The 23,469-nt window shown below is 38.3% G+C and overlaps 1 protein-coding gene across 1 annotated transcript in view; it reads right to left on the minus strand.

The window, feature by feature from the left end:
• Nucleotides 1–1,634: 1,634 nt before the first annotated feature.
• Nucleotides 1,635–23,469, minus strand: part of Fam120c (family with sequence similarity 120C) — a 125,369-nt gene continuing 103,534 nt past the window's right edge. The window contains exons 12-17 of the mRNA XM_015506510.2: nucleotides 20,727–20,841; nucleotides 17,131–17,340; nucleotides 15,495–15,696; nucleotides 12,305–12,443; nucleotides 11,849–11,906; nucleotides 1,635–6,528 (exon numbers count right to left, since the gene is read on the minus strand). Coding sequence (XP_015361996.1) covers nucleotides 6,274–6,528; nucleotides 11,849–11,906; nucleotides 12,305–12,443; nucleotides 15,495–15,696; nucleotides 17,131–17,340; nucleotides 20,727–20,841 — 979 coding nt within the window. The 3' untranslated portion in view covers nucleotides 1,635–6,273. The remainder of the gene's footprint in view (nucleotides 6,529–11,848; nucleotides 11,907–12,304; nucleotides 12,444–15,494; nucleotides 15,697–17,130; nucleotides 17,341–20,726; nucleotides 20,842–23,469) is intronic.

Raw genomic sequence — 23,469 nt, forward strand, 5'->3', positions numbered from 1 at the left:
CAATAAACTAACTTTCAAAAGCCAAATGCTAAGGATTTCCTACTATTGAATTCTGAGTCCCAACTCCCACCATAGATCCAAGGCTAGGAAAAGACATGTGTGAATCTAACTAAAACAAAGTATGTTATAAATAATAGAATTTTCATTTAAGGATGAAGTGTTTGCAAGCTTCAGTAGGCCTCGAATGCTCCCCTTCAGGCTCATCTGTTTCCTTTTATAATTTTTATGTATAAGGCACAGAGTGATCAGTGAGGCCAAGCTCAGCTAGTGTCATTCATCATTCAGCAGAAGCTGGAAGGTAAGAAGAATGCCCTGGAGTCCTGGCTTCAGACTCTGCTCAAAGCATCCCTCTATTGCTCAAAGGTGACTCAGAGCTCCTTTTTCTCAGAGCCAATTTTAAAATACATCTAAATGAATACCATTCAGGAATGAACCTTCATACTCAATCTTCCTGTGTTCTTGCCACCAACATATCCTTTGCTTCAAAATGTCTACAATCCACTTTGTACCAAAGCACACTTTCAAATGTGTTTTGGCTGTCCTTGATTTAGTTATTGAATGCTTACTAAGTGCATGCTGTGCAGTAGGTGCCAAACTCACAGAAATAGTTAAGCATGGACACTGCTCTCACATTCCATCTGAGGAAGAGAGGCAGCAAAGTGCACAGAGGCTGGCTGTGATGAGTCTGTATAGGGATCCCAAGTTGGGGATCACGAAGAGTCAAAGACATGAGCTGAATCTTGGGGAATAAGTAGAGACTGCATCAGAAACAAAGGGAGAGAGGCATTCTACACAATGGTACAAGCAAATGAGAAGAAGCAGATATTAACAGCTTAATGTGTATGAGATGCACTTTATTATCACTGGGTGCAGTAGGGAAGGAAGGAAATGAGGCTAGAGAAGTGGTCAGAGGCCAGATAATGAAGGGACCATGGAAGTTGTTGAGCATGGTGTTAGAAAGACAGATTACTCTGGAAGCTGATAAGCATGGTGGATTAAAGCAATGGTGCTTAACTTTCTTTTGTCATAGATTCCTTTAAAAAAACTGAAAAAAAAGGTATAGGCCCTTTTAATCAGAAAAAAAGTACATTCACTCAGACACAAAATGTTGGTTACAACTGCCTGGTTAGGAGTAAGACAGGGGAGCAACTGGCATCAGTCCAGGTGAGACATGATAAGGCCTGAATCAGGCCACAGGAGCAGGGACAGGAAAGAGGAGAGAGATGAGAAATAGAAAGATAGTTGAGTGTAATCAGCAGATCTTATTACCAATTAGATTTGAGAAATGAGGGAAAGGTATGACTCTAGGATGACTAACCCCAGGTCAGTTTGTGGCTCAGGCAATTGAGTAGATGGGAGTGTCACTCATGGAGAGGAGCAGACTTCAGAAGAAAGGACAGGTTCTGTTTGGGAAATGTCGAGTCAAAGGTGCCTGTAGAACATCCAAATAAAGAAGTTAACCATGAAGCTAAATATTCTCTTCCTTTTGATTATTCTTATATGGGATCTCTTAGCCTGATATTCTACAGACTCCACAATTTCTGTGCAACATTTCTGAATTGAGACAAGTATTTCCCCCTTTGTAGAAAGGGATCCAGAGATGGGAGAAGAAATCAAACTTCACACACCCAAAATTGTTCCACAATATTTTTACTAAAAGAATAGATTTTTATTAAGCGCTGTAAGTTTCTTTCCATCAGCATTAACAAAACAACAGACCAAATTCCATCACAGAACAACTCCTGAGACAGTCTCGTTCCTTTCTGAAACATTTCCATTAACTCCTGCAGTTTCCCCAAAGAAGCATCCATTCAAACTTACATTAATAAACTATGGAGCTTTTGTGGTGAGGTGGGCCAAAAAGGCAGGGAATTTGGAATCTGGGAGTGGGAAAGAGAAATACGTATTATCCATCCACTAAACACACTGTCAAGAGCACAGGAGAAGAGATAGTAACACAGGAAAAAACAATGAAAGAATTTCTTACTTTTGTCAATAACATCATTTATCAGGGAACACTAAAAAAATCACTGACTCCTTGCAGTTAAAGTTTCTTTACCTAGTGTGTTAGTCTAAAGATAGAATAGAATAAAATAAAAGGTAGGAGGGGAAGTGCCTTCTGGGAAGTAATTAAAATGAAGTCATCAGATTTGGCAGGGTTATGAGATTAATAAAATCTGAAATATTTAATTTGCTTCATTTACATGAAAATTCACTAGTCATTAGTTACTACCAACACGGACAAAAGAGCATCTATAAAAAGTACAGGGGGCAATATCAAAAGCTGAAATGGGCACCCTAGCACAGGGGATGTTTTATTTTGCTTTTAACTCGGAGAAGATAATTTTGTAAAAAAATGACATTATTTTCTTAGAACATCAAAATAACCTTGGACAATACTGAAGATAATTAACAGTAATAGGGGAATAGGTGCACTGAGCTCTCTACCTGCACCAGCAGACTACTGCAATAAGCCAAGGGAAATGAAAAGAGAAAGTCAAATAAGAAGATGCCAAAGTCACCAGAGGGAGAAAAATATAGGTGACACACAATGGAACAGTGACAATTTCCCCCCCACACCCTGAACCCCAAGCATATTTAGGAAATATGCATCAGGAAGTGAACAAGTATAATGATTAAACCTTAGTAGAATTATACTAACTACTTTAAACTGTGGTCTACTTGTATTGTCATTTCAAAGGAGTGGGGGGCTTAGAGGCTGACATGGTGGCACTGACATGCCCACAGGAGCCTTCTAAGGTTCCAAAGGACTGAATCACCATAACCAAACAGCTACTCCCATATTCTTTCTACCCTACATAAGCATTCCTGCCCCCCCCACCCCACCTTAACCACCCTCCCTTAATGTCTTGTCTGGCTTTCCCAGTGATCAAAAAAGGTTATTGTGACTTGGCTAACAATGTCAGAAAATCAAGATGGAGACAAAAATCAAATGTCCCTAGCCAAAGCAAGTACCACTTCTTGGGCTTTAGTCTACCCAATGTCCTACTGGCTCAGAATGAAAATGATGCAAATGTGCAGAAGTTTGTCAGGCCTGGTCCAGACCAGACTGGCCACTAAAAATGGGTAAGATTTATAGACTGATCCCAAGACACACCAGCAGAAATCAAGGACTACAAGTCCTTGGGGATCAGTGGCTTTACACCACCAGGGTGTTTTTGCTCGTGGTCCTACAAGGTAAGTGGGTCATTTCTGAGAGTTCCAACATGACTCTGTTCAAGAGAGACCACATCACAGTTAGAAAAGGAACCTCAAGTGAAGGATGATAGTCTCTCCAAGATCAGACCCTACCATCCCCAATTTGTCCTCCAATTAGAAAAAGTTCAACTCCCAGCAATGAACCTTAGTTTTTCTGGCTTTGAAGTTGTGCATTTTGGCAGATAAATGAAAATCTAGGCATATGGCCCTTTATTTTCTTTCTTGTAATCTTCTAACTCAAAATGCTGAATTCAAATAAAAGTCACGGTTGCAGGTAAACCACTTGTTTCACCCTGGGCCAGGCTGGAGGATAGTAGAGGTGTGTGGAAGGGAGAAAAGCAAGCCTTTTGGCAAACTGGAATCATCTTTGTCAAAGCAGCAATTTTGCCTCTCACAGTGAATGCCTACAAAATAAGAAGTCTTCTTAATGCTGTGAGAGTTAACAATACTGTCATCTGATTGTGTTAGATAAGATTCAAGATGCACAGAACAGCAACTGAAAAGATACCTTACATTTAACTCCAAGTACTTCCTATTATAAAATGAATATATTATATGTATATATATGCATATATATATATATATATATATATTCATATATTCATTCACTTACAGCTCAGTGATTCTGATTACTTTTAGAGCTCCAAAGGATTCATCCCTCCGTGGCTCAGAAAGAAAATTCCAAGCCACCTAAATTTACTACAAATTCCCTCCCTTGGTGGATACAGAAGTCCTAACCTTCAAGATGTTGGCAAAAGGTTGGGATGGTCCAAGAGAAGTAGGGGTACTAAATCAGGGGAGCTAATTCCAAAGAGGTTTTGGTACACTTTGTTACTGCTTATATCTGGCAAGGTGTACACTCTTGTCATCCTTCTTTGGTTTATGTAAGAAGTATCTGGGCAGGGGACAAGGCACTCCAGGGCTCCTTCCCTCTGCAATTTGTGGCTTCTAGTAAACTGGGCCAGACTAGGATTAAACAGTCTGAGACTGTTTTCAATTTCTCATATTGTCATTGTAAGTGGGCAATTAGCAGCCTTCTGGTCTGAAAAAATAAAATCACCAAGGACCTGCTGTGGGTTAAGGTGCATGGGTTTTTTTTTTTTTTTTTTTTTCAAAAAGAGAGAACCCTGCTAGAAGTCTATAGTCAGTTATAGTCTAGTAGAAATGGTACTTCTTGGGCAAGAATATCATAAAGCCCAAAAGGAGGTGTGTGAGGCTGGAAGCCTCAATTCCTGAATGAAGATACGATGCTAATTTGTTATAAGCCATGTTTCCACCCCTCATATTTTGGCTGTCCAAGGAGGGAAACTGGAAATGTAAAGTTGTCTCAAGATTATCTCCAGCAAGGAGGAACAGCCTCTTTATCCTGGGCAGATCCTAGCCACATGGGGGGCTAAGAATCTTTTACAGAATGCTTCCCAAGGCCCAGGACAGAGTCCTCTGAAGTCTTCCTTGCAAAGGAAATGAAAAGATCCGGTAGTCAAAATGTCAATGAACAAATGAAACAATCTAGGCATGTAAAATCAAATTGTCAAATTTCCTCACACTTCCCTACCCCATCTTTCCAATGTTAGTCTTCCCTCCTTCAGGGATTTCAGGTCTATCTATTCTCACCTGAAGCCAATTTGATGTTGGAGTTCCAGAAGAGATTTGCTTCAAATTGGCTGAAAGCACTTTCGAATGGTAATTACCTCCCATCCTCCTTTTCTCTCTAAACCTTCTTAAAGAAACACTCAACTCTTCCCAATCCCATTCCAACCTCCTGTTTTCACCATATGGGATGTGAGGGCTCTGTTCAAGATTAAGCTTGTAACAACCCAAGTGTTGTTCTGAACAGGCAATCTCTGGAGAGTACTTTGTGTCTGATTTAGAGTAGCCCATCTTCTCATAATTGCAATGGGCTGTGACTTAGTAAGGATTTTAGATTTAAAGTGTGATCTTTTGAAACCCACCACTCCATAGCAGTGGAAGCATTTCTGGGAAATTCAGTAAATCTTCTGGGACATCACCATGTATGTATGTATGTGTATGCATACACATATACACACACACACTTATATATATATATATATATATAAAATATGTATAGATAAATAGATCTGTCTCTTTATATAAAGGGTATGTGTATGCATATAGATACACGCATTCATATATACACCCACCCACACACCCATACACACACATACACACACACATACACACAGAGTCTTTTGAGTCCCTTTCGTACTCAGTTTCATAACATTGATTCCCACCCTTTCAGGGTGTGGGCAGCAGAGAGTGGGTGAACTGCACCACATCTTCTATTTTACAAACAATGCACTGGTTGAGAGGCAGGAAAAATCTGCCCAGTACTTTTCCGACTCACTTGAATCTCCCAGTACAAAGGCCATTGGTAGTTTTTTTAAGTGTATAAAATAAAAAATAAAATAAAATAAGATAAAATAAAATAACCAATACTACTCACTTCCCTGAAAACATCTACCTATCTGATTGTCAGGCCAGAGCTAGAGGTGGTATACAAAAATCCTGGGGTATGTGAGGTGGGAGAAAGAGTGAGGAGGAAGTGGATACTGATTATATATCAAGGTCAGCCCCTTCATTTCATAGAGGAAAAATAGTGAGCAAGCCATAGACAGCTGTTCCCTTGACCCCACAGGTTTATCACGTAAGTCTGCAAATGAATGCCATGATAGATACTCAGAAAACCAAAGCTGGAACTTTTATATAGGACTTTACATGATAACACCTGCTTTCTGACAGTTACTGCCTTACTAGCCTCCCAGAGGAGATAAAGAGAATATTGGTACTATTATATTAAATTTGAGAATTGAAACTAGTTTTGTTGCTATTCACCTTTAACCAGAAATTCCCTGGGTCCTAGGTCGGGGGACCCAGAATAAGATAGAGAAGGGGAATAGATGAATTCAATAGGATATCTTATCAAAATCCTGGATAAATCTAGGGCAAGCATTTATAGCCTCCTCTAACTTGGGCCTAGAATCAGAAAAGTATAGTTTTCCCCTCTTCCTGACTGGTGAAGCCATCTTCAGCTTGTCATTCCTCTTTCCGTTGTGCCACAGTTTCTAGTTTTTGCTCTTGTAAGCGGTTCTTCTCCCCATTCTTCACAGGGAGGCAGCGGTTACCATTATTACACACGTTGCTGTCTCTGGATAAGGCACATTGTGATGGAGCTGGAAGACGATGATCACTCTTCTCTTCCTTGATCAATGTGCCATTGTTTCCGTTTACCTGTGAGCGGGACCGCCCTTGACGAAGCTCCAGGGATTTAGAAATTCCATCTGAAGAGCCCTGTCAAAAACAGAGATAGATGCTCAGTGGAAATGTTAATCTCAAACTGGCTAGCCATTCCCAAATATGTTCATAAACAAACCTGAGGAAGTTGGTTCAGTTCTTTAAAAATACAACACAGATTAAAGCTTGACACTGGATATCAATACTATCAGGATAGTATTCTGATACTTGCCTGAGAATTTAGGGTAAAACAGATTGATCTGACTAAAATCTGATGGCAATGATAACACAATAATGACACAGGTACTGCTTACCAAACTTTACGATATATTTTTTTTCTTCTTTTTTTTTTCCCTAGTACTGGGGATTGAACTCAGGGGCACTTTAAACACTGAACCATATCCTCAGCCCTTTAATTTTTTTTTTTTTATTTAGAGACAGGGTCTTATACAGGGCTTTACTGAGTTGCCAAGGCTGGGTTTGAACTTGCAATCCTCCTACCTCAGCCTCCTGAGCTGCTGGGTTTACAGGTGTGAGCCAATATACCCCTGGCATGTTTTATTTTTTTAATACTTATAGTGATCTAAATGGTAGATATTATGATGTCCCATTTATAAACAAAGAAGCTGAGTCTCAGGAAGATGAAAGTAACTTGCTTAAGATAGAAAGTGGTTGGACCAGAATTCCTCTTCATTTGTGTCAGCCTCTAGTCTCTCAACTTCCATGCAAAATAGTCTAATGCTGTGATTGGTTGTATAAATAAAAGGAAAAGAAAAAAACAGATTTATGTGTAATATTCCACAGAATCTTATTTTTTAATTTTAATTTTTGTTGTGGTAAAAATATAACATAAAATTTACCATTTTAACTACCAGAGGATCTTTTTAAAATTTTTATTTATTTTATCTAATTACAAATTATACATATTTAATGAGACAGTGTGATATTTCAACAAATGCTTACAGTATGCACTGATCAAATCAGTGTAATCAGCATTTCCCTCTCTTTTTAAATTTTTATTGGTTCTTCTTATAACTAAAAATAATCACTTATTTTTCTTTTAATCCCAAGAATGTTAACTGCTATTGCAAATGACATTAACTGCATTACCTTGTGGGCTAGTGCTGATTCTTGATGAATGTTAGTAGGAATAACAGTAGTTTCTGATTACCATGTGGTTGGACATGCTATACAGTCTCCTGTTCATTTTCTAGATAAGACAATAGAGTCTCTCCCCCACAAAAAACAATAAAATGACTTGCTTAAGGTCACTGGTATGCCTAGATTTGTATCCAAGCCTGTTTGAGCCCAGAGGCCTTGTTCTTTCCAATAAGGTACAATACATAATGGAAAGCTAATACCTGTTGAATTTGTGGTTGATTATAAATAAAACCTACTAATTTTCATTGAGTACTTCCCATGTTCCAGGCTCTGTGCTACACACCTTACATATGTCATCTCATTTAATCCTCACAACCCTGCAAGGTAGATAATATTTTCTCTATTATATTCATGAGGAAACTAGGGCATGAGGTTAAGTAACTTGCTCAAGGCCACAGAACCGGTAAATTGCAAAGCCTGATGCAAAGCTAAATCCTTGGGCTTAAAGGTCTATACAACATGGAGGCTACTAAGAAGTGTTGCTCAAGAAAATGGAAATAAGATGAAACTAGTAAAATCCACACAAAGGATGGAGTGAGCCATCTGAGGGAGTCCACAAAGAAATAAAAACATTAGAAACAAGTGACTTAATAACTTGAGAACATATAAAACAATGATGATCTCAGAAGAGAGGACTATAGAATAAGATTTAGTAGGCTAGAATAATTAATTATCTCATGCCCTGGAGAAAGTGTGACTGCATAAAAGGCGAGTCAGCAAGGTAGCAGCAGCTCCGTCTAGTGAAGATGCCTTAGCTAAAAACAAGGTCAACACAAGGATTTCTGTCTAGAATAGAAGGAATCATATCTACAAGAAACTTAAGATCCCTGCCATCCCTTGTTTTCTGTCACTTTCTTCATCTGTAAAATAGAGACTAATAGTATATACTTCATAGGTTCCTGTAAGGATTCAATGAGACACTCCATGTAAAGCATTTAGAACATGTTGTGTCTTGCACAACTCAAATGGTAACTAACATCATTATTCTGATTCTATGGCCCCAAGAAAATTTCTAATACTGTAGTCTCTCTTCTATTTTAAACTTAGAGAAAGAAATTTCTGGCAGTAATGGTTAAGGATATGTGCACTACAGTCAGCCAGACCTGGGTCTGACTTTTGTCTTTAACAATGAGTCATTATGCTGTGTTGGCATCAATTCAGGACAGGGCTCTGGAATCAGTTAGCTTAGACAGGAATGTTATCTCTGATAACTGACTTGATGGATAAGTTGTGGCAAGGTCCTTCATTTTTCTGGGCCTCTGTTTCATCTTATTTTAAATGGGGAGTAATAAGTACCTTACAGGGTATTCATGTGGCTTTGATGAGCTCATACATTTTTTAAAACTGTTTTTTTTAGTTGTAGATGGACATGATATCTTTGTTTTATTTATTTATTTTTATGTGGTGCCGAGGATGGAACCCAGTGCCTCACGCATATAAGGCAAGCACTCAACTACTGAGCTACAACCCCAGCCAGAGCTCATACATTTTTAAGAGTGACTCCAAAAGAGCATGTGTGCAATACATTGTAATAATAATTTCTTATCATAAATCAGTACTTACTAGTACTTATCTCTTAATTCCTTCCTTTTCCCCTACTGCCCAGTCATAACGTAAGTGGTATTGACTCTTTTGTGATCCTGGATGGTATGAGTCAATCACAGAGAAATTGATCTACTCCTTTTGTGCTAAAATTAGAAGATTTTTTTCAGATTTTACAGCTGAGGATCAAATCCTGAATCATGGTGAATTCACCAAAACTGTATCTTCTTGTGGAAACCTATGTGGCTGACTAATTTTCCATCTAGCTGCAATCCTTTTTACCTTAGTGAGCAGTTTCTGGAAAAAGGTGAGCAGCTTTAAAAAACTCCCAAAATAGTGGAGCTGAGGATGTAGATCACTGGTACAGTACTTTCTCCCAAAATCACTGCTCTCTAACTTTGGGTGCATTATAAAATGCTTTGTGTGATATTCCAGCTTCAATTTTTGCTTAAAATAACATTAAAGAAAATTTTTATTCTTTGAGGAAACATTAGATGTTGGGGATTAACCTGGATGCAGTGAGGGTGGATGGTATATAGGAGAGTAGATTTACTATTGAGAAGTGATGACAAAATTGCTTAGGATTAGAGACTGCATTTAAAATGTATGGGGCTTGGTGGAGAGCAGGCCCTCAAGAGTTTTTTTTTGTAATACTATGAGAAGCCTAGCAGTTTTGAGTTCAGTACCAGATTTTTATTTTGTAATTCTGAGAATTGAACTCAGTTGTGCAAGTGCTAGGCAAGTGCTCTATCACTGAGCTGCACGCACAGCCCCTATATGAGACTTTAGATCAGTACAGGAATAGTTTCGCATAGTCTATATTTTGAGGTGGGGGGGAATGTCTAATAAGGATCAGTGGGAACTATGATATAGTTCAAGGCATAGATTGGAAGAAAGTTTAAGACCTTTCTGAGTCATTAATAATAAGCAGAACTACACATACATTTCTCAAAAGAAGAAATACAAATTGCCAACAAATATATGAAAAAATGAATCAACATCCCTAGCAATCAGGGAAATGTAAATCAAAACTACACCTAGATTTTATCTCACTCTAGTTATAACAGCAATAATAATCAAGAATACAAATAATAAGGGGGGAGGGTGGAGGATGGGAAAGGCAGCGGAGCACAACAGACACTAGTATGGCAATATGTAAATCAATGGATGTGTAACTGATGTGATTCTGCAATCTGTGTATGGGGTGAAGGTGGGAGTTCATAACCCACTTGAATCAAAGTGTGGAATATGATATGTCAAGAAATTTGTAATGTTTTGAACAACCCACAATAAAAAAAAAAAAACAAATAATAGGGCTGGGGCTGTAGCTTAGTGGCAAGAGCACTTGCCTAACATGTATGAGACACTGGTTTGGATCCCTAGCACCTCATTTAAAAAAAGAACACAAATAATAATAAATGCTGGTGAGGATATAGGGGAAAAGTTATACTCACACATTGCTGGTGGGACTATAAACTAGTATAACCAATTTGGAAATCAGTATGGAGATTCCTCAAAAGACTAGAAATGGAACCACCATGTAACCCAGCTATCTCATTCCTTGGTATTTATTCAAAAGAAGTAAAATTAGCATACTATAAGAATACAGGCATCTCAATGTTTTTAGCAGTACAATTCACAATAGCCAAGTTATGGAACCAGCCCACATGACTACCAACAGAGGAATGAATAAAGAACATGTGATATGTATGCACAATGGAGTTTTACTCAGCCATAAAGAGTGAAATTATTTCACTAGCCAGTTAATGGATGGAATCATAAAGCTAAATGAAAAACATGAGACCCAGAATGTCAAGAGTTGAATGTTTTCTCTCTTACATGGAATCTACAGGAAAATATGGATAAAAAGGGGGTATCCTATGAAAATAGATGGAAGATCAGTAGAGTAGAGGAAGAGAATTTAGGAGGAAGAGGGAGGGACAGGAAATAGAGGAACTGTGGAATGGATTGACCAAATTATGTACATATATAAATACACCACAGTGAAAGTATATGTGTGTGTGTGTGTATGTGTGTGTATCCAATTAAAAAAATCAACAAATAAATAGAAGGAATACCAGTAGAATAGAGGAAGGGGAACAGGGGGAGAGATGAGAGGAGGGAAGGGGGAAGTACTGGGGACTGAAATGGAGCAAATAATATTCTACGCATGTATGATTATGTCAAAATGGACCCACTATTATGTATAACTATAATGCACTAATAAAAACATTTTAAAAACAAGCAGAATGTTAATGCCCCCTCCCTTTTCCACATTCAGCAAAGTGCAAAACACTGTTCAAACATTTCTGGTGGCCCCTTAGAAGCTTAGGCAGACTGTAGGCAACTACACTGTTCATTACACTCTGGTACCTTTCTGTATCTATGTAGAAAATACTATGTTAGACACAGGTCTTTAGGACACATTTGAATCTGCCTTGTGGCCTCATTCAGGGTTAAGGATGTGCCTCTGCAGCCCTGCAGGAAGAGTTCTAGGCAGGTTAACCCTCACTAGACTTTTAGAGAGGAGGGGAATGGAATCAAATGCCTGGAGAAGATATGACAACTTCCTTCCCTGAGTAGCTCAGGTTTCCATGTCTGTGATGTCTGGCAACTCAGTTAAAAAAGAAGATTATCAAACAGAAAATAAAGAGTCTCGACAAAAGGTACTTACTTGTTTATTTCCTTTTTTGTGTCCTTTGGATCCTCTACCAGTCTGCTCTTTTCCATGCCTTTAGCAAGTGGGAGAAAAAATGATCATGAGAAACACAAAGCCCACATCCATATCATTTTCACTTGGTTAGCTGCTCATCTCCTCTAGGAAGTTTGACACAGCTTAGTTAGATGCCCCTCCTCAGTTACTATTATAAACCTATGTTTCTGTCCTTTTCATATTATATTACCATATAGTACATATACTGTATTATACTGTTCCACTTTCTCTAGTACAAAACTTTTTTTCATCAAGACAGAATATTTAGTATATGTTTGCTGAACTAAACAGAAAATTGGCTTTAAATATGGATAGTTGGTTAATGCCTCTTACCATAATAGAAGGATTCAATAGCTGGTCATTTCCCAAGGGCACCTTGATTGACACTAGCTCATACCAACCCATTTGAATACATACCCCTTTCCTGGCCCACCGACAGAAACCACTTGCATGCCAAAGGATCCTCGGCCTCTGGAGGATCTGCTGCCAGCCCACTGGCCCACCACCATACCAGCAATCTCCAGTTTTCCTCCTTGGGGTGGGATTGGATGGAGACCTGGCAAGAGAGGAGGAACAGCAGCAAAGAATGCTAAGTGCAAGGTCCTACAATCTTATCTCCATTTCTCTCTGATAAGAAGACTATGCAAATAACATGGAGTCATGATGGAAGCAAATATAGGGGGAGGTGGTAAAAGATCTGTATATGTATGTGTATATATATATATATATATATATATATATATCCATTTTAATAACAGGTATGAGTGATTTCATTTTTGACTATAGAGCCCAGCAGTAAGAATTCAATATCTGTTGAATATTGAAGTCAGAATTCAATATCTGTTGGAATAATATCTTAAAATATAGTTACTAGAAAATTATAGGTTAAACCCACTCTTGATACAGATATGTATCACTACCCACTATACAATTAGCCAGACAACCAAACTAAACAGGAAAAAAAAAGAAGCTAGAATAACAGCAATTTATAATTAAAAAGCAAGAAAAGTAATAATTGAAACTCAGGACCATTCAAGACAGGATGGTAATATAGTTATTTAAGACAGAGGAAATTCCAACTCTGTGTATGTAAACCCACAAGCATAGCTGAGGTTTGTAATATGGCCATCAAAGAATATGTATAGGGTTCTAATAGGCATTTTAGTTTATGGGAAAAAAAACCCCAAAGGTAATAACCCTTAACTCATTAATCAAGTAGTTAGCGAAGAGCTCTTTGTTTGTATAAAAGTGAGAATCCCAGGAGGTAGGAACTATACTCTTAAAAGGGGCAAGGAAAATTTATATTTCTACTGTGTCTTTTTGGGAGGAAGGAGGCTACCATGGACCACCACTACCTGGAGACTATAGTATTACTGGTAGCTGGGACAATGGTGACAACCTCCTGAGAAGTTGGCCATAATTAAGATGACTTCTGAGACTTACAGAATAAAGACAACACACAAAGAATCAAAGAAGAGCTGGGTGTGGTGGCATGTGCCTCTAATCTCAGCTACTTGGAGGTTGAGGAAGGAGGATCATAAGTTCCAGGCCAGACTCAGCAAGTTAGACCCTGTCTCAAAAACAAAACAAAACAAACAAACAAAAAGGCTGGGGATATAGGTCAGTGGTAGAGCACTTGCCTGTCATGTGCAAGGCCCTGGATTCACTCCCTGGTAACATAAAACAAAATGAAATAAAAACAAATAATCAGAGGAGAGATCTGTAGAACCACTTTAAAGTAATGAAATAGCTAGTTTCCTGGATTTTAAGATTTGATTATTACCCAACTGAAGAAGAGCTGACTTTCACACTGCTCATCTAGCCCAGCTTTGAACTAAACATCCATACTGAATTTTGTGATTCCCCAAAAGATCATTTTTAAGAGAGGAGCAATGAACAACACACACATTCAACATAGCAATGACACTCTCACATGATCACAGACTTGTGCTATTTCATGTTAAAAGGTTCCCATTAAAATATCCTGTTTCACCAGGAGACAGGTTGCTTAAAATATCAGGTTGCTCAACAAGTGCTGGCGAGGATGTGGGGAAAAGGGTACACTTGTACATTGCTGGTGGGACTGCAAATTGGTGCAGCCAATTTGGAAAGCAGTATGGAGATTTCTTGGAAAGCTGGGAATGGAGCCACCATTTGACCCAGCTATTCCCCTTCTTGGTCTATTCCCTAAAGACCTAAAAAGAGCATGCTACAGGGACACTGCTACATCGATGTTCATAGCAGCACAATTCACAATAGCAAGACTGTGGAACCAACCTAGATGCCCTTCAATAGACGAATGGATAAAAAAAATGTGGCATTTATACACAATGGAGTATTACTCTGCATTAAAAAATGACAAAATCATAGAATTTACAGGGAAATGGATGGCATTAGAGCAGATTATGCTAAGTGAAGCTAGCCAATCCCTAAAAAACAAATGCCAAATGTCTTCTTTGATATAAGGAGAGTAACTAAGAACAGAGTAGGGACGAAGAGCATGAGAAGAAGATTAACATTAAACAGGGATGAGAGGTGGGAGGGAAAGGGAGAGAGAAGGGAAATTGCATGGAAATGGAAGGAGACCCTCAGGGTTATACAAAAGTACATACAAGAGGAAGTGAGGGGAAAGGGAAAAATAATACAAGGGGGACAAATGAATGACAGTAGAGGGGGCAGAGAGAGAAGAGGGGAGGGGAGGGGAGGGGAGGGGGGATAGTAGAGGATAAGAAAGGCAGCAGAACACAACAGACACTAGTATGGCAATATGTAAATCAATGGATGTGTAACTGATGTGATTCTGCAATCTGTATATGGGGTAAAAATGGGAGCTCATAACCCACTTGAATCAAAGTGTGAAATATGATATATCAAGAACTATGTAATGTTTTGAACAACCAACAATAAAAAATTAAAAAAAAAAGAAAACAAACAAACAAAAAATATCAGGTTGCTTAAAATATTAGGGCTACCTAAGCATGCTTGTTGATTTCTTGTTAAGGAGCAGCTCAAATGTCACCATAATTTATACATATATGTATATGTTTACATGTATATGTGTGTATTTGTATGTATATTTGTGCATTTATTTCCCCTACTAACCTGTAATCCTTTGGAAGGCATGAACAATGATATTTACATTTATCTCTATGCTTCTGGAGCAGAAGGAAGGGAAATGTGTCAGGTCAACCCCCAGAGTAGAAATGGCTATATCAAATAATTTATTCCCATTGGTCATTTATTCCTACTGCTCTTCCTGCAAGCTTCTGTGCAAACATACAGATCCAGTTCATATGAATTGTAGTTCTCAAAATAAAAAAGTCAATCCTGGTTTTTCTGTCAGTCACTTTGCGAGTTTGGTTGGTTAAAGTCAAATTCCTGGGGACCAACTACCTCTATGGAGAGAGGTCTGGGAATTCATAGGACTTTCTTTCCCAGTCTGCATCCCTCCATCTCAAATAGGATGCTCCTCAAACTACCACAACAGAGCACAGAATGTAAATGAAGTATGATATATATGAAACTGGTAATTCTGTAATAGCAATGAGTACTGGTTGGTTATTATGAAATGAATTGGATGGTAAATACCTCATTCTGACATACTGACCTGCAAACCCTCGGCTCCTTCCTTGAGGGGGAGGTGGCATTGAACCCATGGCTCGGGAATAAAGTGAAACAGGGTACAGAGAGGGCACCATAGGAGGCACAAAAGTAGGTGATGGAAGTAGAGCAGAAGGTGGTGGATGATTCATGTTGACTCCTTCAAGGATACTCTGTCTCATCTTTTCCACTTTGGTTGCCAGGTCAGCCTTCAAATAAGGAGAAAATAGTAATAGCAGCTGCCATCTTTTAAACTTCTCCTATGTTTCAGGCTCAGTTATTGAGCACTTTAGGTATGGCCTCACAATTCTATTCCCATTAAGGGAATTGACGTCTGGAGTTAAATGGCTTCAGGCCACACACTCAAGAAGCCCATCTAACACCAAAGCCCTCACTCTTCTCATGAAACCACACTACCAATCATATTAGTATTGACTGAGGGTTTGTGAGGCACATTAACTAGACCAATGAAAACAAATATAACAATAAGAATTTACTGATGGTCTCTTACATGGCCAGCAATAGGATAGATAATTTATTTTTATCTTATTTTCTTTCTTTTGTTCTTTTGAAATGTTGGGGATTGAACACAAGTCCTTGTGTAGGTAGGTTAGGTCATTTTTTAAGGGACAGGTAACAGAATCAGGTAAAAGAGAAAAGAACAAAAACCCGATATATAGGAAGCCTTAATTTCAACTTTCTCCCCTATCTGCAGGATTGGAGACCCTAAGTTCTGCTTAGGCTCAAACTTCTTCTGGAATGGGTAAAATAGTAAATATATTAGGTTTTGTGTGTCACACTGTGTCTGCCACAATTACTCCACTCTGCCACTGTTGCATGAAAGCAGAGGTGATATGCAAACAAATGAATGTGGCTGTGTTCCAATAAAATTTTATTTACAAAAACAGGGGATGGACTGTCTTGCAGAAAACAGGAGGCAGACTGAGTAGCTTGCTGACCCCTGCTCTAAAATCTCAGCTAATTCCCTCCAAATGGATGAAAGAGTGAGTAATCTTTCCACTCCCTTGTCTTTTCTCACTTTTTCCAAAGTTTGGCTGTAAAAATTCTTCCACTTCTACCCTTTCATCTGCTTTACCTATTTCTAAACAGTTTCATTACAAAAAAAAGATCATCACATGCAAAAGTGACTTACAGTTTTTGTAAATAAGGGAAATGAAATCCTAAGAGTTAGAGAAAAAGCATATACTATGACTGAGTATTCCATGGGGAAGAAATATGAAAAAGGACATGATTACTTCAAGCTCATACAAAAACTTTCAACAAGCTGGGATGGTGGTGCACACCTGTAATCCCAGTGGCTCAGGAGGCTGAAGCAGAAGGATCACAAGTTCAAAGCCAGCCTTAGCAATTTAGCAAGGCCCTAAGCAACTTAGCAAGACCCTGTCTCAAAATAAAACATTAAAAAAAACTTTCAACATATGATTTTATAACATGTACATTACAAGATTATACTTGGGGTTTGGGGCCATGTTGGTTCAATTAGGTTAAGGTTAGAAACACTTTTCCCACTTCTGCTCCCTCCCTCTCCAATGTTTCAGCTCTTTTTCTTCTCCCTGCCCATTCATTCATTCCCGTTCAGCAGATTAGAGATGGCCCTCAGCAACTGCCCAATGTGCTGGTACCTGGCCATCGCAGAGTTCAACCAGGGATACTCGTTCTCGGCCTGCTTTAATGAGCTTGCTCTGGAACAGCTTGCCATCAAAGTAAATCCAGGGGCAGCAGTGCTCCCAAGGGACTGGCTGGCCACAGGCATCATTTGCAAAGAGAGCTGTGTCGACCCCACTCATGAAGAGGGCAGCAAGCTGAATCCCTCGGGCATCCAGTTTCTCAATCTGAAACAACCACAGAGGAGAAATTAGTATTAAAAAACTAGGGTTGAGGGCTGGCTCAGCAGTAGAGTGCTTGCCTAGAACGTGCTGGGCCCTGGGTTCGATCTTCAGCACCACATAAAAATAAATAAAAAATTAAAGGTATTATGTCCAACTACAACTAAAAAATTTAAAAAAAAAAAACCCAAACTAGGGTTGAGCATCCCTAATCTGAAAATCTGAAATCTAAACTGCTTCAAAATATGATACTTTTTGAGCACAGACATGATCCCACAGGTGAAAACAACCACACCTGGCCTCACATGACAGGTCACAGTCAAAATGCAGTTACCCTAAAAATATCATAGAAAATTACCTCCAGGCTATGTGTATGAGCATATACAACACAAGTGCATTTCATGTTTAGACTTGGATCTTAGCTCCAAGATATCTTATTAGGTATATGTAATACTTAAAAATCCAAACAAAATCTGAAATCCAAAACAAATCTGGCCCCAAGCATTGCTGATAAGGGATATTCAACGTGTACTGTTACTGATAACATTTATTCTTATTCCTGACAAAGTAGTTCTTTCTTTTTATTTTTTTCAGTGCTGGGGATTGAACCCAGAGCCTTGCACATGCTAGGAAAGTGCTCTACCACTGAGCCACACCCCGGCCCTTCTGTCATGCTAATTCTTGCAGTTAAATTTGAACATGTGCTTTTTAATACAGACCTTTGAATACACAATTAGCTTTTATCTATGTTTTTCCCTGAGATGACTTGAAAGTTACTCATAAGGTTAGAGGATATCAACTTTAAGAATCTATTCTAAGAAGTAGAGATGTGAATAAAATTTTATCCATAAAGATGCTAATTATAACATTACACATAACAGGGGAAAACTATAAACATTATAATAATTAAATGATACATCCATATGATAAAATATTTACTAAAATTTATAACCTATAGAAAATATATGTTATATTGTGGGAAAAAACACAATATAGTCATCACTTGGTATCACTGGGGATTGGTTCCCAACAAGCATAATGAAATTCATATATATTCAAGTCCCTTTTGTATTTGCATAACCTACACATATCCTCCTATATACTTTATAGCATATAGATTATGTATAATTCCTAATATTCAATGTAGATGAAATGTAAATAGCTGTTATAGTGTATTATTTAGGGAATAATGACAAGAAATAAAGTTTACACATCTAGTATTAATGCAACTTTAAAAAAATATTATACATCTGTGGTTGGTTCAATCTGCATACACAGAAACTGTGGCTACAACTACTTAAGAAACATCAATATGCATGACAAAAGTCTGAAAGAGTCAATCCTCAGCATAACACACACACAAAAACCACTGGAAGAAAACATCAACAGTTTTCACAGTGGTTATCTCAAGTTGGTATGTTAGATGGCTTCAATAGGAAAAAGGGAAGTATTTTCAGGTGCCTGCTAGATGTGGTTGGGCATCAGGAGCTGCTCTACCATCCAGCCATACTACTTTACTCCAAAAAGGAAACACTTTTTGTCCTAGGATGATTGCATCTTTCCCATAGTTGATCTGAAATAAATTAAGATTTTTGCTATTGTTGTACTGGGGATTGAATCCACAGCCTTATAAAGGTGAGTCAAGAGCTTTACCACTGAGCTACATCCCAGCTCTTAATTTTTTTTTTTGTATCAGAGATTGAACCCACAGGTGATTAACCCTAAATTGATTAGGACCTCACTAAGTTGCTGAGGCTGGCTTTGAACTTGAGACCCTCCTGCCTCAGCCTCCCTAGTCACTGGGATTACAAGTGAGCATCATTGTGCCTGGCTAATTTTTTTCAATTTTAAGACAGGGTCTTACTAATTTGCCCAGGCTGTCCTTGAACTTTTGAACCTCCTGCCTCAGTCTTCAGAGTAGATAGGATTACAGACATACAACAGTGTACCCAGTTTAAATTAAAATTTTACAAGTATTTTTCTTTTTTTATTTTAAAAAAATATTTATTTTTTTAGTTTTTTAGAGGGACACAATATCTTTGTTTTATTTTTATGTGGTGCTAAGGATCATACCCAGTGCCTCATGCATGCCAGGTGAGCACGCTACCACTTGAGCCACATCCCGATCCCTATTTTTCTTTTTTTAGTACAAGAGATTGCAAGGGATTGAACCCAGGGCCTCTTGTATGTTAGGTAAGTGCTACAACTTTGAGCTACACTCCTATCCCCAAGTATTATTTTTTTTTTTGAGAAGAGTTCTCCTTGTTACCCAGTTTAGTACTCCTGGGCTCAGGGGATCCTCCTGCTCTAGCACCCAAGTAACTGGGACTACAGATGTGTTGTCACTGAATCCAACTCAGTTTTGCAAATCTTATTCATTTAATCTTCTGGTTTACCTTAGGGCCTCAAAAGAACATAGCTACCGAAGTCAGGGGTTGGGATATTCTGCATTGACAGGCAATATTTATTGAGTACTATGAACTTAAAATATGCAAGAGACTATTTACATGTATTATTTTACTTAATATCCTCAAAATCCTACAAGTAAGGAAACTAAAGCTAGAGAGTTTAAGTAGCCTGTCCAATGTCACACAGCTGGGACATTATGAAGCCAGAATTCAAACTGAAGGCAGCGTTCCTTGAGAGCCTATCATTTATGCTACCATCCTGTACTGCCTTCAATTACATGGTGGACTTATTTTTCTTCCTCATGCTTTTCTATACTTCCCCCTAGTACCCAGTATGTATTATTAAAGGGGGGATGGACATTTATTCGGAAATAAGCAGGGATACCAGGATAAGTCTCCTATAGTACTTCTTATAAGAGTCAGAGGTGGGCATTATGCTGCACACCTGTAATCTCAGAAACCAAGGAGGCTAAAGCAGGAAGATCATATGTTCAAGGCTAAGCTCAGCAACTTAGTGACACCAAACAAAAGAAAATTGTTTGGTACCAGGGATTGAATTAAGGGGTGCTTAACCACTGAGCCACATCCCCAGCCCTTTTAAATTTTATTTAGAGACAGGGTCTTGCTGTTGCTGAGGCTAGCTTTGAACTTGTGATCCTCCTGCCTCAGCCTCCCAGGCCACTGGGATTATAATTGTACACTACTGTGCCTGGCCAAAAAGTTATTTTTTTACAAAGAGAGTTGGACACATAGTCTATGGGCCATGATTTATTTGCCTTGCATAATATCCATCTTTATTGTCCATTTTCATCCATCAATATGGGGATAGTATAGCAGGCATCTTTTGATTTTACTGACAGATTTTTGTATATTTGACTAAGGTAAGTCAATCCTTACTTGCAGAACTCATTCCCCCCCACCCGTTCCGGGAGAAAAAGACCCTACAGTACAGGAAAAAGTTAAATAAAGGTAGAATCAAATCACCTTGAGTTCTTGGAGTTGATCTGGTTCATAAAGCTGGGTAGACACTGCCTGTGCAAGAAAGGTGTCTAGCTCATGGCGATGCAGGATTCTGCCACCAGGCCACTGAACCATGTAGCTAGAAAATAAAAGCATCATTATTAGGCCACAAGACCTCATGAATTTATCACATAACCACTTATTAAGTTGAAAGCTATTATGGACCAGATCCTAGGCTAGGTTTTGGCAATTACAAAAGAATAAAGTAGAAGAATCTCTGCATTTGATTACACATAGTCTGGGTGACAGAGGAGATAGGCTTGTACATCAGCAATGACAGGACAGTGTTTTAAGTATCAAGAATACACAGGGTTCTGAGAGCACAGAAGAGTCCCACAACTCTAAGAGTGGGGGAGGGTATTCTGAAAAAGTCAGCAGGAGCTGAGTTCCAAAGGGTCTGTAGAATTTAGTGAGACAAAAGAAAAGTTAAGGAAAGATGTTCTCGGTTGACTGGAGAATATGTGTAAAGGCATGGAAGCATCACTTGGCAAAATGTACCTGGTTCAGTACTGCTGTAGCTAAGAATGTTTAGAGTGATAGGAAGTAAAATTAGAAAGTAGGCCAGATCAAGTGTCTCCACTCATAAATATGGAATTTGGACTATCATTTTGAATTATGGGAGACATTTAGGGATTGTCAGCAAGAGTGGTATTAACTGTTTTGGTGTTGATGGGCTTAGAGGGAAAGAGAGAAAAGGCATGGATACCAGTTGGGAGGTAAATGAATCAGTGGCCAGAGAGGGACTGAACAAAGGCACTAGATGATGAAGATATGGAGTGAGCAAGGTGACAAATGCAAGAGCTATTAAGGAAATAAATCCATAAGACTTAGTGATGGATTTTTTAAAAAATTGCAGTACTAGGGTGAATCCTTGGGTTTTCCACATGATAGGCAAGTGCTCTACCACCGAGCTACATCCATAGCCCTTGGTCATGGGTTTTATGGGAAGGGAGTAAAAAGAAGGGGAGAGTCTAAGTCTCTTAAAATTCTAGCTTGGGCAGATGGCTAGATGATATGGAGTCATAGATTTCTAAGATAGATAATCCACTAATTAAATAAATATGTACTCACTGATGAGTATTTGAATTGAATGTCCATGAACTGAATATGCTTTACTGTTTTAGACACTAAGAATGCAGAAAGAGAGACAGAGACAGAGAGGAAAAAATACAAATATATCAGTACAAATTTGTTCTTAGCTCCCTGAAAGCTGACAACAATGATCATACATAATTACTGAAGCTGTATAAGACTTCGGAAGTTTGGCATTTCAAACAAGCAGTGTTTTCTTGAGTGGCACATGGGATAGGTTCCTGGGAAGTCTGGTAGTAACCATGAGACAGTATGGTACCCTGGAAAGAGTCAGGGTTCTACAGTCAGTCTGGCTTAGAATCTAGAAACTCTCTGAGCTAAATATTTTTCACCTAGAATGACTAAAACAGCATAGGCATTTCTACATCATTATTCTTTCTTCAAACCCAAAGTGTTATTTCTCTGAGTTCCAGGATGAGATGGCAGGACATGCCAAAAGAATCCTGTTGCTGCTGCTTCTTCTTTTTCATATATATATATATTATATATTTTTGGTGGACCATTTATTTTATTTATTTTTATGTGGTGCTGAGTATTGAACTCAGTGCCTCACACATGCTAGGCAAGTGCTCTACCACTGAGCTCCAATCCTAGCCCACTCCTTTTGCTTCTTTAGGAACTAAATTCTAAATGAGTGGGCTCCCTAGGAGGGATCTCCGTGGGATCCAGAAAATTTCCCTTTATTCAGAAACTTTCTATTTTCACTACTCACACTTTATCCACATGGAAAATTTATTCCTTATTACCTATTTTATATTTTTGATGCTATATTATTTAGCATGCAATTTGTAGCTAATCTTTAATAAATATAAAATATTCTTGTTTATAATACTTTTTGCCTTGAGGACTATTCTATCTGATATTAATGTCATTCTTCAATTTAATTTTCACCTTTCTTTTATTTAAAAAATTTCCATCTTAGTTTGTTGGCAAGATGCAAAACACCAATAGAAGAAAATGAACATGAACACAATATACCTATATTTAAAGTCACAGAAGATCTTATTAATGGAATAAATGATGTTTAAGTGCTTGACTGATTTTGTACAAAGAATACATATTTTTCAAGTGCCCATGTGGGTTCCCATGAGTTCTAGGTCCTTGCTTATCTCTGTTTATTAAAACTTACTTACTATAAACTTGCTGGTATAGTACGTGGCATAGGGCAGATGTTGATAAATATTTACTGGAAGAGTGACTGAATGCAAAGCAAAACAAACAAAACCCCACAAAAGCAAATCCTCTGGAACTAGAGAATATTCTGCTAAGTGAAATAAGCCAATCCCAAAAAACCAAAAGGCCAAATGTTTCCTCTGATAAGCAGATGCTGACCCATAGGGTATGTGTGGGGGAGGATGGTAGGGAAGAATAAAGAAACTTTGGATTGTGCAGAGGAGAGTGAAGGGAGAGGAGGGGGTGTGGGGATAGGAAAGATGGTAGAATCAGATGTTATTACCCAATATACATGTATGATTACACTATGGGTGTGACTCTGCACCACAGATAGCCAGAGGAATGAGAAGTTGTGCTCCATTTGTGTACAATGTGTCAAAATGCATTCTACTGTCATGTACAATTAATTAGAACAAATTTTTAAAAAATTAAGAAGAAAACA

The sequence above is a fragment of the Marmota marmota genome, unplaced genomic scaffold, assembly GCF_001458135.2.
Source record: "Marmota marmota marmota unplaced genomic scaffold, marMar, whole genome shotgun sequence".
NCBI lineage: Eukaryota > Metazoa > Chordata > Mammalia > Rodentia > Sciuridae > Marmota > Marmota marmota.